This window comes from Coregonus clupeaformis, chromosome 19 (assembly GCF_020615455.1).
Source record: "Coregonus clupeaformis isolate EN_2021a chromosome 19, ASM2061545v1, whole genome shotgun sequence".
NCBI classification, from domain to species: domain Eukaryota; kingdom Metazoa; phylum Chordata; class Actinopteri; order Salmoniformes; family Salmonidae; genus Coregonus; species Coregonus clupeaformis.
The window spans coordinates 22765051-22778977 of NC_059210.1; the positions used below are offsets into that span (position 1 = coordinate 22765051).

The 13927-nt window shown below is 42.8% G+C and overlaps 1 protein-coding gene across 5 annotated transcripts in view; it reads left to right on the forward strand.

Moving 5' to 3' along the window:
- The window catches only part of phf21ab (PHD finger protein 21Ab), a 79065-nt gene that overhangs the window by 47902 nt on the left and 17236 nt on the right, over positions 1-13927 (forward strand). For all 5 annotated transcript variants that reach the window (XM_041837768.2, XM_041837766.2, XM_041837770.2 and 2 more), the window contains 2 exons: positions 9422-9473; positions 9584-9663. In XM_041837768.2, coding sequence (XP_041693702.2) covers positions 9422-9473; positions 9584-9663 — 132 coding nt within the window. The remainder of the gene's footprint in view (positions 1-9421; positions 9474-9583; positions 9664-13927) is intronic.

Consider the following 13927-nt stretch of genomic DNA (forward strand, 5'->3'; position numbering starts at 1 on the left):
TTTAGGTTGGAGGGTTTGTATTTTGTCCTGTACCAACAAACGGGTGTGATCATTATACAGTGGTCCCTACAGCGTACGATCAAACACATGATTAGAACGCTTATTTAGAACGTCCAGTTTCGATTGACGCAACAGTCAGCATTTGAGCTAGCCACACTGTTTTTTCACAGAAACATTTTGCACAAACAGTCCTTACAAAGTTATGTCCTGAATGTGACCAGTTTATTTTTGGATGCAATGTTCAGACATTCACAGAAATAGCGACAGCATACACAATCATCCAAACCAGAAAATGTAGGCTACATTAGTCCTAGTGCTAACTGAGGAAAAATTGACGTAACACAAGCGGTCATATTTAGATAACTCTCGGCTGTCAGAAACCACAATATGAATTAGCTAATAGCAATTACTATTTATACTTCATCACATCACGGGTGAGCTCACCATTGATCTAAATAATTGCTTGTGCGCGCCGCCATGTTTTTGTTTTTTCGTGTCAACCAAAGATAAGAGGAGACGATGAGTTTGGTCTGTTTGCAGAATGCATGTTGAAGGGGGTGTGTCGTCTACGATCATTCACTTCCGGAAGTTTACCCTTCACCTCATTATAACATCTTTGGTCTGACAGATGTTTACGTGACAACCAGAATACATTGTATAATGTCAACAAACATAGCTGGCAAATAGCTTAGCATTAGCTCATTATAATCAGTAGAACCTTCAAAAAAAGTATTTTGCACACGTCATAGGTGTCCGTTACAATCTATGCAATAATCTGAATGCATTATTTGTCACCAGTACTTGAAAACGTGAATAAAACTGTAAAACAAGTATGCAAATTAATTATTTAAAAATCATACAATGTGATTTTCTGGATTTTTGTTTTAGATTCCGTCTCTCACTGTTGAAGTGTACCTATGATAAAAATTACAGACCTCTATATGCTTTGTAAGTAGGAAAACCTGCAAAATCGGCAGTGTATCAAATACTTGTTCTCCCCACTGTACATACATGCATACAGTGAGGGAAAAAAGTATTTGATCCCCTGCTGATTTTGTACATTTGCCCACTGACAAAGACATGATCAGTCTATAATTTTAATGGAAGGTTTATTTGAACAGTGAGAGACAGAATAACAACAGCAAAATCCAGAAAAACGCATGTCAAAAATGTTATACATTGATTTGCATTTTAATGAGGGAAATAAGTATTTGCCCCCTCTGCAAAACATGACTTAGTACATGGTGGCAAAACCCTTGTTGCCAATCACAGAGGTCAGACGTTTCTTGTAGTTGGCCACCAGGTTTGCACACATTTCAGGAGGGATTTTGTCCCACTCCTCTTTGCAGATCTTCTCCAAGTCATTAAGGTTTCGAGCCTGACGTTTGGCAACTCGAACCTTCAGCTCCCTCCACAGATTTTCTATGGGATTAAGGTCTGGAGACTGGCTAGGCCACTCCAGGACCTTAATGTGCTTCTTCTTGAGCCACTCCTTTGTTGCCTAGGCTGTGTGTTTTGGGTCATTGTCATGCTGGAATACCCATCCACGACCCATTTTCAATGCCCTGGCTGAGGGAAGGAGGTCCTCACCCAAGATTTGACGGTACATGGCCCCGTCCATCGCCCCTTTGATGCGGTGAAGTTGTCCTGTCCCCTTAGCAGAAAAACACCCCCAAAGCATAATGTTTCCACCTCCATGTTTGACGGTGGGGATGGTGTTCTTGGGGTCATAGGCAGCATTCCTCCTCCTCCAAACACGGCGAGTTGAGTTGATGCCAAAGAGCTCGATTTTGGTCTCATCTGACCACAACACTTTCACCCAGTTCTCCTCTGAATCATTCAGATGTTCATTGGCAAACTTCAGACGGGCCTATATATGTGCTTTCTTGAGCAGGGGGACCTTGCGGGCGCTGCAGGATTTCAGTCCTTCACGGCGTAGTGTGTTACCAATTGTTGTCTTGGTGACTATGGTCCCAGCTGCCTTGAGATCATTGACAAGATCCTCCCGTGTAGTTCTGGGCTGATTCCTCCCCGTTCTCATGATCATTGCAACTCCACGAGGTGAGATCTTGCATGGAGCCCCAGGCCGTGGGAGATTGACAGTTATTTTGTGTTTCTTCCATTTGTGAATAATCGCACCAACTGTTGTCACCTTCTCACCAAGCTGCTTGGCGATGGTCTTGTAGCCCATTCCAGCCTTGTGTAGGTCTACAATCTTGTCCCTGACATCCTTGGAGAGCTCTTTGGTCTTGGCCATGGAGGAGCGTTTGGAATCTGATTGATTGATTGCTTCTGTGGACAGGTGTCTTTTTATACAGGTAACAAGCTGAGATTAGGAGCACTCCCTTTAAGAGTGTGCTCCTAATCTCAGCTTGTTACCTGTGTAAAAGACACCTGGGAGCCAGAAATCTTTCTGATTGAGAGGAGGTCAAATACTTATTTCCCTCATTAAAATACAAATCAATTTATAACATTTTTGACATGCGTTTTTCTGGATTTTTGTTGTTGTTATTCTGTCTCTCACTTTTCAAATAAACCTACCATTAAAATTATAGACTGATCATGTCTTTGTCAGTGGGCAAACATACAAAATCAGCAGGTGATCAAATACTTGTTTCCCTCACTGTACATACATGCATGCATACAGAAACGACAACACGATATACAGAAAATAAGGCACTTACTTTGATAGGAATGCACACATGTCCAAAGTTGTTATTTGTAAGGAAAACAACAAGGAAGGCAATGCGAGCACCAGCCAGACAATGTGCCAGTTCGTGCAAGACTGTGCAAATGTCTGCATACTTGATCTGCGGAAACATTGGTGACGTGCTTGGGCTCTCCTTGAAGAGAGAAGTTTGTCCGGCTCAGTAAAGCCTCAAACATAAATTGTCCTCAGCACTGAAATGGGCTACTTCTATGTGAATTAATGAGGAGGCGGAAACCTCAATTCAAATTGTTGTTAAAAAATTAAATTCGTTAGAAGATAATATGAAATTGACAAGTTGAAACAGCCTATAGATAATTAGCAGGCAGCGTGTGTTAACTGTTCTGTTGCGTAACAATCACATTTTGGAACAGTGAGTGCATTCTGACATCACGGGCATAAAACAACTCATGCTGGGGTGACCGTTAGATATTTGAAACTCACATGTGAAAAGGTTAATAGCTTATTCTAAGAGTTGTAATTCATCATGTATATGTTTTTGCAGTTTGTTCTTTGTTATAGAGCCAAAAAGATTGGAGAAGTGGTTTATCCATACATCTCCGTTTTGGATAGATAACTCTTCGTGTTATTGTTTAGTGTGTTCCAATTTTCCCAGAAGTGGTTTGATTCTATGGATTCTTTAATTACATTGAGCTGATTTCTGATGTGCTGTTCCTTTTACCGTAGTGCATTTCTGTATTGTTTTAGTGATTTCACCATAGTGAAGGCGTAGGCTCAGGTTTTCTGGGTCTCTTTGTTTTTGGTTGGATACGTTTCTCAATTTCTTTCTTAGGTTTTTGCATTCTTCATTAAACCATTTGTCATTGTTTTACATTTTGTTAGGTTGTCTGCTTGACATTTTTTGATTTGATAGGGAAGCTGAAAGGTCAGATATACTTTTTAGGCTTTTTACTGCCAAGTTTACACCTTCACTATTACAGTGAAATGTTTTGTCCAGAAAGTTGTCTAAAAGGGATTGAATGTGTTGTTGCCTAATAGTTTTTTGGTAGGTTTCTAAACTACTTTCCTTCCATCTATAGCATTTCTTCATATTGTGCAGTTCCTTTGGCTTTGAGTATTGCTCTGTTCAAGTAGATTGTGATTTTGCTGTGATCTGATAGGAGGGGTATCAGTGGGCTGACTGTGAACGCTCTGAGAGAGTCTGGGTTGAGGTCAGTGATTAAGTAGTCTACAGTACTACTGCCAAGAGATGAGCTATAGGTGTACCTACCATAGGAGTCTCCTCAAAGCCTACCATTGACTTTGTACAGACCCAGCGTGTGACAGAGCTGCAGGAGTTGTGACCCGTTTTGTTGGTTGTTTTGTCATAGTCCTGTCAAGGGGGACATATTTGGGAGGGAATACTGTCACCTCCAGGTAGGTGTTTGTCCCCCTGTGTGCAGAGAGTGTCAGGTTCTTGTCCTGTTTTGGCATTTCTGTTGCCGCAGACTAGTACTTGTCCCTGGGCTTGGATGGAGAAGATGTCATCGTTAAAGCATGGGGATTCTATTTGGGGGATATACACTACCGGTCATACGTTTTAGAACACCTACTCATTCAAGGGTTTTTCTTTATTTTTACTATTTTCTACATTGTAAAATAATAGTGAAGACATGAAAATAATGAAATAACACATTGAACCATGTAGTAACCATTTTTTTTTAAAACTAATCAAAATATACAAATAGCCACCCTTTGCCTTGATGACCGCTTTACACACTCTTGGCATTCTCTCAACCACCTTCACCTGGAATGCTTTTTCAAAAGTCTTGAAGGAGTTCCCACATATGCTGAGCAGTTGTTGGCTGCCTTTACTTCACTCTGCGGTCTGACACATCCCAAACATCTCAATTTGGTTGAGGTCGGGGGATTGTGGAGGCCAGGTCATCTGATGCAGCACTCCATCACTCTCCTTCTTGGTAAAATAGCTCTTACACAGCCTGGAGGTGTATTGGGTCATTGTCCTGTTGAAAAACAAATGATAGTCCCACTAAGCCCAAACCAGATGGGATGGCGTATCGCTGCAGAATGCTGTGGTAGCCATGCTGGTTAAGTGTGCCTTGAATTCTAAATAAATCACAGACTGTGTCACCAGCAAAGCACCCCCACACCATAACACCACCTCCTCCATGCTTTACGGTGGGAAATACACATGCGGAGATCATCCGTTCATCCACACCGCGTCTCACAAAGACATGGCGGTTGGAACCAAAAATCTCAAATTTGGACTCCAGACCAAAGGACACATTTCCACCGGTCTAATGTCCATTGCTCATGTTTCTTGGCCCAAGCAAGTCTCTTCTTCTTATTGGTGTCCTTTAGTAGTGGTTTCTTTGCATCAATTCGACAATGAAGACCTGATTCACACAGTCTCCTCTGAAAAGTTGATGTTGAGATGTGTATGTTACTTGAACTCTGTGAAGCATTTATTTGGGCTGCAATTTCTGAGGCTGGTAACTAATTAACTTATCCTCTGTAACTCTGGGTCTTCCATTCCTGTGGCGGTCCTCATGAGAACCAGTTTCATCATAGCGCTTGATGGTTTTTGCGACTGCATTTAAACTTTAAAAGTTCTTGAAATTTTCCGGATTGACTGACCTTCATGTGTTAAAGTAATGATGGACTGTCGTTTCTCTTTGCTTATTTGAGCTGTTCTTGGACTTTTACCAAATAAGGCTATCTTCTGTTCCCCCCCCACCTTGTCACAACACAACTGATTGGCTCAAACACATTACGAAGGCACACCTGTTAATTGAAATGCATTCCAGGTGACTACCTCATGAAGCTGGTTGAGAGAATGCCAAGAGTGTGCAAAGCTGTCATCAAGGCAAAGCGTGGCTACTTTGAAGAATCTCAAATATAAAATATATTGTGATTTGTTTAATGCTTTTCTGGTTACTACATGATTCCATATGTGTTATTTCATAGTTTTGATGTTTTCACTATTATTATACATTGTAGAAAATAGTCAAAATAAAGAAAAACCCTTGAATGAGTAGGTGTTGTAAAACTTTTGACCGGTAGTGTAGGTAGCACACATGAGGACATTTTTCTCTGTTGAGATAATTTCCTTATTCATTTCTAGCCAGATGTAAAATATTCCTGTTTGGACTAATTTAATAGAGTGGGTTATGTCTGATCTATAACAAATTAGTGCACCTCCTGAGTCTCTTCCCTGTTTCACACTTGGTAGTTTGGTGGCTAGGACTACCAGCTCTTTGTGACCTAGAGGGCAACCCGTGGGTCCGTCTCCTCTATACCATGTTTCTTGTAGGATGGGATGACAATGTCTGGGTTCCTGCTCTTCCTGCAGATGACCTTCAGATGACCTCAGACCTTGTATATTCTAGGATGAGGTAGTAAAATCTTTGTGTTCCATAGTGTCTAGTGTTGTTTTCATGTGGATTAGGCTCAGACCATTACAGCAGGTGTGAGCAGAGCATGTTGAGCATCTGATACATGCCTCTTAGGTCGCAGGATGGGGCTTGGGCAGGTGTATAATGAGGGTTGGACCTGTTTCTCTGCTCACGGCCTGGGCATATGTGTGACTGTCATGTTGAGGTCCTTGCTGCAAAGACTGTGGACCTGGTCGCAAAGGCTGTTCAAGTCCAGGGTGGAGTGGTGGGCCAGGTAGACATTAGGTTTAGAGGCACAGTCCTGGGAAATGCTTGCATTCACTCGCTGTATGGTGTCAGGGTGGCGATGACCCCTGGGAAAAGTGGAAGAAGCTTGTTCAATCACTCCCTCGAGTGCTGTGGCCACCCTTTCATGCTGGGCCCTCAGGTCGTTTGTGCCCATGTGAATTATGATTTGGCTGGGGGACCCTAGTCTGTCCTCTGACAACAGCTCTAGCAACAGCTCTCTCAGCCTAGTGTTTGGGCACCAGAGTTTAGCCACTTTGTGTTTGGGAAAAAGTTTATTCTCTTGAATGTATTTGCCATTTGAGTCAATAATGAGCACAATCTCTGGCTTTTGTGTGTCCTCAATGGATATGTGGGGGTGGGGTTGTCTGTCCCATTGTGGTGTTGAGGTTGTGGTCCGCGTCTGTGGTGGGCTGTTCTGCTGGCTACTCTCTCGCTCTCTCTGACCATGCTTGGAATAATGCTTTGTAACTTAAGCTTTGTATGTGAATCCATTCATTTTACATAGTAATTAAATACACTTGTGTTTAAAATGCCGTTCTCAGACATTTCTTCATTGCCTATTACTGTAACTCAACTATAGTGTTCTTGCATGTTGCTATTTATCTTTATGGAGTCAGATCAACATTTTAATGGGCTAATTTCATAGTCTCATTATGAGTCACATGTGAGGTGTATATATAAAAATAAAATATTACACACTACAATTTCACTTTGACATTATGGGGTATTGTATGTAGGCCAGGGACCAAAAATCTAAATATAATCAATTTAAAATTCAGGCTGTACCACAACAAAAGCCACTGTGTATATATACAGAACAAAAATATAAACGCAACAGGTAAAGTGTTGGTCCCATGTTTCATAAGCTGAAATAAAAAATCACAGAAAATGCACAAAAAGCTTATTTCTCTAAGAATTTGGGGCACCAATTTCTTTACATCCCTGTTAGTGAATCCCTGTTAGTGAGATTTTCTCCTTTGCCAAGATAATGCAGTTGTGGCATATCAAGAAGCTGATTAAACAGCATGATCATTACACAGGTGCACCTTGTGCTGGAGAAGAAAGGCAACTCTAAAATGTGCAGTTTTGTCACACAACACAATGCCACAAATGTCTCAAGTTTTGAGGGTGCGTGCAATTGGCATGCTGACTGCAGGTATGTCCACCAGAGCTGTTGCCAGATAATTGAATGTTAATTTCTCTACCATAAGCTGCCTCTAACATCATTTTAGAGAATTTGGCAGTACATCCAACCGGCCTCACAACCGCAGACGACATGTAACCACGCCAGCCCAGGACCTCCATATCCGGCTTCTTCACGTGCGGGATCGTCTGAGACCAGCCAACCGGGCAGCTGATGAAACTGGGTTTCCACAACCAAATAATTGTCAGAAACCGTCTCGGGGAAGCTCTTCTGCGTACTCGTCGTCCTCACCAGTGTCTTGACCTGACTGTAGGGATGGTGTCAGGTTTCCTCCAGACGTGACGCTTGGCATTCAGGCCAAAGAGTTCAATCTTTGTTTCATCAGACCAGAGAATCTTGTTTCTCATGGTCTGAGAGTCTTTAGGTGCCCTTTGGCAAACTCCAAGCGAGCTGTGTCGTGGAAATTCTAACCAATAAGGAGAGACTTTGTCATTTTATCTTTATTTGATATCGAATTAATTATTGCAATAATGGAGCTGGTCAACGACCACCCATAGGTGGTTGCAGAGAGCCCGACAGTACAGGAAATGCTGAGGTCTTAAATAGTGGACCTAAAAATGCTTAGTCATGGCTGGTTCCACCCCTCCCCTTCAGATCAGGGCATCATAAGCTACCTTGTTTTCTTCTTGTGGCTATGTGTATCGGAGCGCACAAACAAGTGATAACATTAGTTCCATTACTCCTCTCTGTTCAAGCCAGCCTCTGTTCACCTCATATCTCCACACAGCTGTGTCCTTGAAATATATGAGAAGAACAGGATAGACTGAGACACTGTGGTCACTCTGAGGCTCTTTCTCTTGTGCCGTGTGACCAAGTTGAACAGAAGCCCAGATGGTTGGAACCAATAACAGGTCGTCGCACCATGTCCTTGACGTTATGCCCAGACCAGCTGCAGGGAGTGAACGTGGAAGAGAGGAACCATCCTTTCTCAGAAGCACAGCATTGGTAGAATATAAATGTCTTACTTATTGTTAAGCATATAATTGTTAACTATTAATATTAAACAAATCAGGTAAATACGTAATTTTGTACCTTTTACTGAGGAGGAGCTTCCGTCTGGCAACTCTACCATAAATGCCTGATTTGGTGGAGTGCTGCAGAGATGGTTGTCCTTCTGGAAGGTTCTCCCATCTCCACAGAGGAACTCTGGAGCTCTGTCAGAGTGACCATCGAGTTCTTGGTCACCTCCCTGACCAAGGCCCTTCTCCCCAAATTGCTCAGTTTGGCCGGGAGGCCAGCTCTAGGAAGAGTATTGGTGGTTCCAAACTTCTTCAATTTAAGAATGATGGAGGCCACTGTGTTCTTGGGGACCTTCAATGCTGCAGAAATGTTTTTGTACCCTTCTCCAGATCTGTGCTCGACGCAATCCTGTCTCGGAGCTCTACGGACAATTCCTTCGACCTCATGGCTTGGTTTTTGCTCTGACATGCACTGTCAACTGTGGGACCTTTATATAGACAGGTGGACTTACCACAGGTGAATTTACCACAGGTGGACTCCAATCAAGTTGTAGAAACATCTCAAGGATGCTCAATGGAAACAGGATGTACCTGAGCTCAATTTCGAGTCTCATAATAAAGGGTCTGAATACTTTTGTAAATAAGGTATTTCAAATTAGCAAAATATTATATAAACCTGTTTTCGCTTTGTCATTATGGGGTATTGTTTGTAGATTGAGGGGCAAAAAATTATTTCATCAATTTTACAATAAGGCTGTAATGTAACAAAGTGTGGAAAAAGTAAAGGGGTCTGAATACTTTCCGAATGGACTGTTTGTATGTGTGTTGATGATTTTAGGAATTCTCCTCACACAGGGCACCATTTTTGTAGGGGGTTGTCCTAATACCCTTTCATTGTTTCCCCCAGAAACTTGCCTTCATGGTTGCCCTCGGACTTGTCACCCATGACCATTTGGAAGGTAAGTGCTGCCAGTTAGGCCTGAATTAAATTCCAGTTGCTACAATCTCCTGCGTTCCCTAGAAGTTCATACTGCAATGGCTGTATTGAAATACTGCTCTTTGTTTATAGAAATTCAAAGCAGGAGGCAGGAGCGTAAGCGAAGAACAACGGCGAACCCGGTGTACAGTGGAGCTGTGTTTGAGCCCGAGGTATGTCTGTTCTTCTACTTATCTTTTTTTTTTTATATAGTGTAACCACACATTACTACAACTGTTACACAATCCGTGTTGGGCGGATTACTTGAAAAATGTAATCCGTTACCGATTACTTACATGAAAAATAAAGTAATCATTCGCGTAATCCAAATGAGTAAAGTAATCTGATTACTTTCACTTCTACCACCCAGACGTTTTAAAAACGTGCACGTTTTAGTAGCCTAAAATGAGTATTTCCAAATTGGGATGTGCGCGATCATAAAGGTTCTAGTAGTCACATGTTCTTTATTCTATGTGTGAGAGCATTGTCACAGGGCTCCATACTAAAGTTTTCAGCCCATGATTGGGTCGCACCAAAAATTTGTGGCGTGGTCACGCAATAGACAAAATGTGTAGCCAAATCATCTTGTAAAATCATTCAACATGCTTAATTAAGAAGTGTACTAGACTAAGATGGTATGATTCAAGAAATTAATTGTTTAATCTAACATGTCCAAGCAGGAAGGCATGATTCCAGATTTTTTTCTGTGATTGTCGTGAATTTTGTTGCCATTATTTGACTGTCAAAATGGGGTTCCAGAATTTTCCGATTTATAATTTTTTTGTTCAATAGAGATTAATTTGTCTACATGGGCACTAATATCAAATAGCCCAGGCTAATTCGTTTGGGGCTAATTCACCACCTGAGGAGTGGTAGCTAGATTGCTAACTCTAAATTATATATCCTAATATTCAGGTTACTGATAGGAGACTAAGCTGTGTAATTGATATCAGTAAGAAATTGAATGAATAGGCCTATGCACTCACCTTAAATGGCCGACATGTTCGATGTTAAGAGTTGGATCTATTAAAGACCTACAGAAAGCTTGGACCCTCGGCTCTTCTACAGGAACAACAGTGGTTGCTTTCAAGAGTGTTTCGCTGCCATTGTGTTCAGCATTTTAAAAAATTACAAAAAATCTCTCCTGCTACGGAGCAGACAAATAGAGAGAGTGAAAGTGCACTGCTACAAAGCAGGAACTCTGTGGAGTCCAGACGACTCTCTGACCAGTGGGCCAGGTGTAAATGTTTTAGAAGCCTTTCCTTTTCATTCATCTATTTGAATACAAAAGAAGCCATCTACTCTTGATGGGCGATCAGCAGAACAACATTAACATCTTTGAGAGCATGTGAGAAGTATTATACATTTTCCCTCTTGATATTAGAGGAAGTAATCCCAAATGTAATCAGCTCTTTTTAATAATGTAACTGTAATCTGATGACACTTAAACATTTTTAATCCAGGCTGATAAATTACTTAATAGGCTACGGATAGAGTTTTCACCCACGCCACGCCCTCGCCGGCCCCTCCAGAGACCTCTTTCTTAATGTTAAGGATCCGGATCACATTCTGTTATTTTACACACACATTTGTAGCTGCTGCTCACACTCCACCTCCCCTCGAGTTTCGCTATTTACTCACCTTCTGAACCATGATGATGTAGCCTATGTCTCTGCCTCATATTTCTGAACAGCTGAAATAAAAACCCTGAGGCAATTTGAACGAACATTCCAAAACATATATATTATCAAGGCTACAACCTTCTGTCTGTCTGTTGTAACTGATATTGCAGTTGCACAAGCAGGACACAGTCCCTACACTTTGGAGCAAAACAGTCAGCATTTTGTGTGATGATGTAGGCTAGTCTTTATAGTTACTGCCATATCGTAGTTCCTGAAAAAAGAACACCACTTGACTGCCTGTCTGTCTCCTGTGCAGTTTAGCCAATATTTGCAATGATGATAAAGAAAAAACATTCAATCGCTAATTAGACTGCGTGTCTGTGTCTTGCTGCGTTCCACCTCTGGGCAGCCGAACGTTCTAGGCAGCCGAGCATGTATCCGGACCTGTAAAAAGAGACTGAATGGTCAAGTTCGTTTTGCATCGCCCAGTGCCATAGTTATGCCATATGTTGATATCGTGGCGAGAGTAAATAGCTGCATGTAAGTCGGCAGCTAAGAAGAACATGAAATCGCTAGACTGCCTGTTTGTCGTGCTTATGTTTGCAACAGTGACAACACATTTTGTACGAACATGTCGATTTTAATGTATTTTGTGTAAAACATGTAAATAGCTGCATGTAGCCGACTCCCCTCCTGAAAAAAACATGAAATCGTTCTTATGCTTACTGAGGCATGGAATGCAGTAGTTCAAACAGTTTTGTATACAACATGAAGTTTGTAGGCTATACTAGTGACCAGACAAAGGAAATCAAAGAGGGGAGAGCGGCAGCGGAGCACTCAGCACAGCAACTACGTAGGCAGTGGAAAACTATCCTGCACATGTGCAGAAATATCCGTATTTTTAGCCTGGGCAAACTGGGATTCAGAAAAAATTGGGATACAGAAACTCCATACTTCATATTTGTAATTGGGTAACGTAATCTCAATTTGGCAAATCTGACCATAATTCTATCCTCCTGATTCCTGCTTACAAGCAACAACTAAAGCACCAGTGACTCGCTCAATACGGAAGTGGTCAGATGACGCGGATGCTACGCTACAGGACTGTTTTCCTAGCACAGACTGAAATATGTTCCGGTATTCATTCAATGGCATTGAGGAGTATACCACCTCAGTCACCGGCTTCATCAATAAGTGCATCGATGACGTCGTCCCCACAGTGACCGTACGTACATTTCCCAACCAGAAGCCATGGATTACAGGCAACATCCGCACCGAGCTAAAAGCTAGAGTTGCCGCTTTCAAGGAGTGGGACAATAAACCGGACGCTTATAAGAAATCTAGCTATGCCCTCAGACGAATCATCAAACAGGCAAACGTCAATACAGGACTAAGATTGAATCCTACTACACCGGCTCTGACGCTCGTCAAATGTGGCAGGCCTTGAAAAATATTACGGACTACAAAGGGAAACCCAGCCGCGAGCTGCCAGTGACGCGAGCCTACCAGACGAGCTAAATGCCTTTTTATGCTCGCTTCGAGGCAAGCAACACTGAAGCATGCATGAGAGCACCAGCTGTTCCGGACAACTGTGTGATCACGCTCGCCGTAGCCGATGTGAGCATGACCTTTTAAACAGGTCAACATTCACAAAGCCGCGGGGCCAGACGGATTACCAGGACGTGTACTCAAAGCATGCGCAGACTAACTGGTAAGTGTTTTCACTGACATTTTCAACCTCTCCCTGACTGAGGTCTGTAATACCAACATGTTTCAAACAGACCACCATAGTCCCTGTGCCCAAGAAAGCGAAGGTAACCTGCCTAAATGATTACCGCCCCGTAGCCCTCACGTCGGTAGCCTTGAAGTGCTTTGAAAGGCTGGTCATGGCGCACATCAACACCATCATGCCGGAAACCCTAGACCCACTCCAATTCGCATACCGCCCCAACAGATCCACAGATGACGCAATCTCAATCGAACTCCGCACTGTCCTTTTCCACCTGGACAAAAGGAACACCTATGTGAGAATGCTGTTCATTGACTACAGCTCAGCGTTCAACACCATAGTGCCCACAAAGCTCATCACTAAGCTAAGGACCCTGGGACTAAACACCTCCCTCTGCAACTGGATCCTGGACTTCCTGACAGGCCGCCCCCAGGTGGAAAGGGTAGGCAACAACACATCTGTGACGCTGATCCTCAACACTGGGGCCCCTCAGGGGTGCGTGCTCAGTTCCCTCCTGTACTCCCTGTTCACCCATGACTGCATGGCCAGGCACGATTCCAACACCATCATTTAAGTTTGCTGACGACACAACAGTGGTAGGGCTGATCACCGACAACAATGAGACAGCCTATAGGGAGGAGGTCAGAGACCTGGCAGAGAGGGCGTTTTGGATCCGATTTTAGTGGAAATATTCACAGATAACCGAAATACACTATATATATACAAAAGTATGTGGACACCCCTTCAAATTAGTGGATTTGGCTATTTCAGCCACACCCGTTGCTGACAGGTCGAGAGTTTCATGTTCCTTGGTGTCCACATCATCAACGAACTATCATGGTCCAAACACACCAAGACAGTTGTGATGAGGGCACGACAACGCCTTTTCCCCCTCAGGAGACTGAAAAGATTTGGCATGGGTCCCCAGATCCTCAAAAAGTTATACAGCTGCACCATCAAGAGCATCCTGACCGGTTGCATCACCGCCTGGTATGGCAACTGCTCGGCATCTGACCGTAAGGCACTACAGAAGGTAGTGCGTATGGCCCAGTACATCACTGGGGCCAAGCTTCCTGACACCCAGGA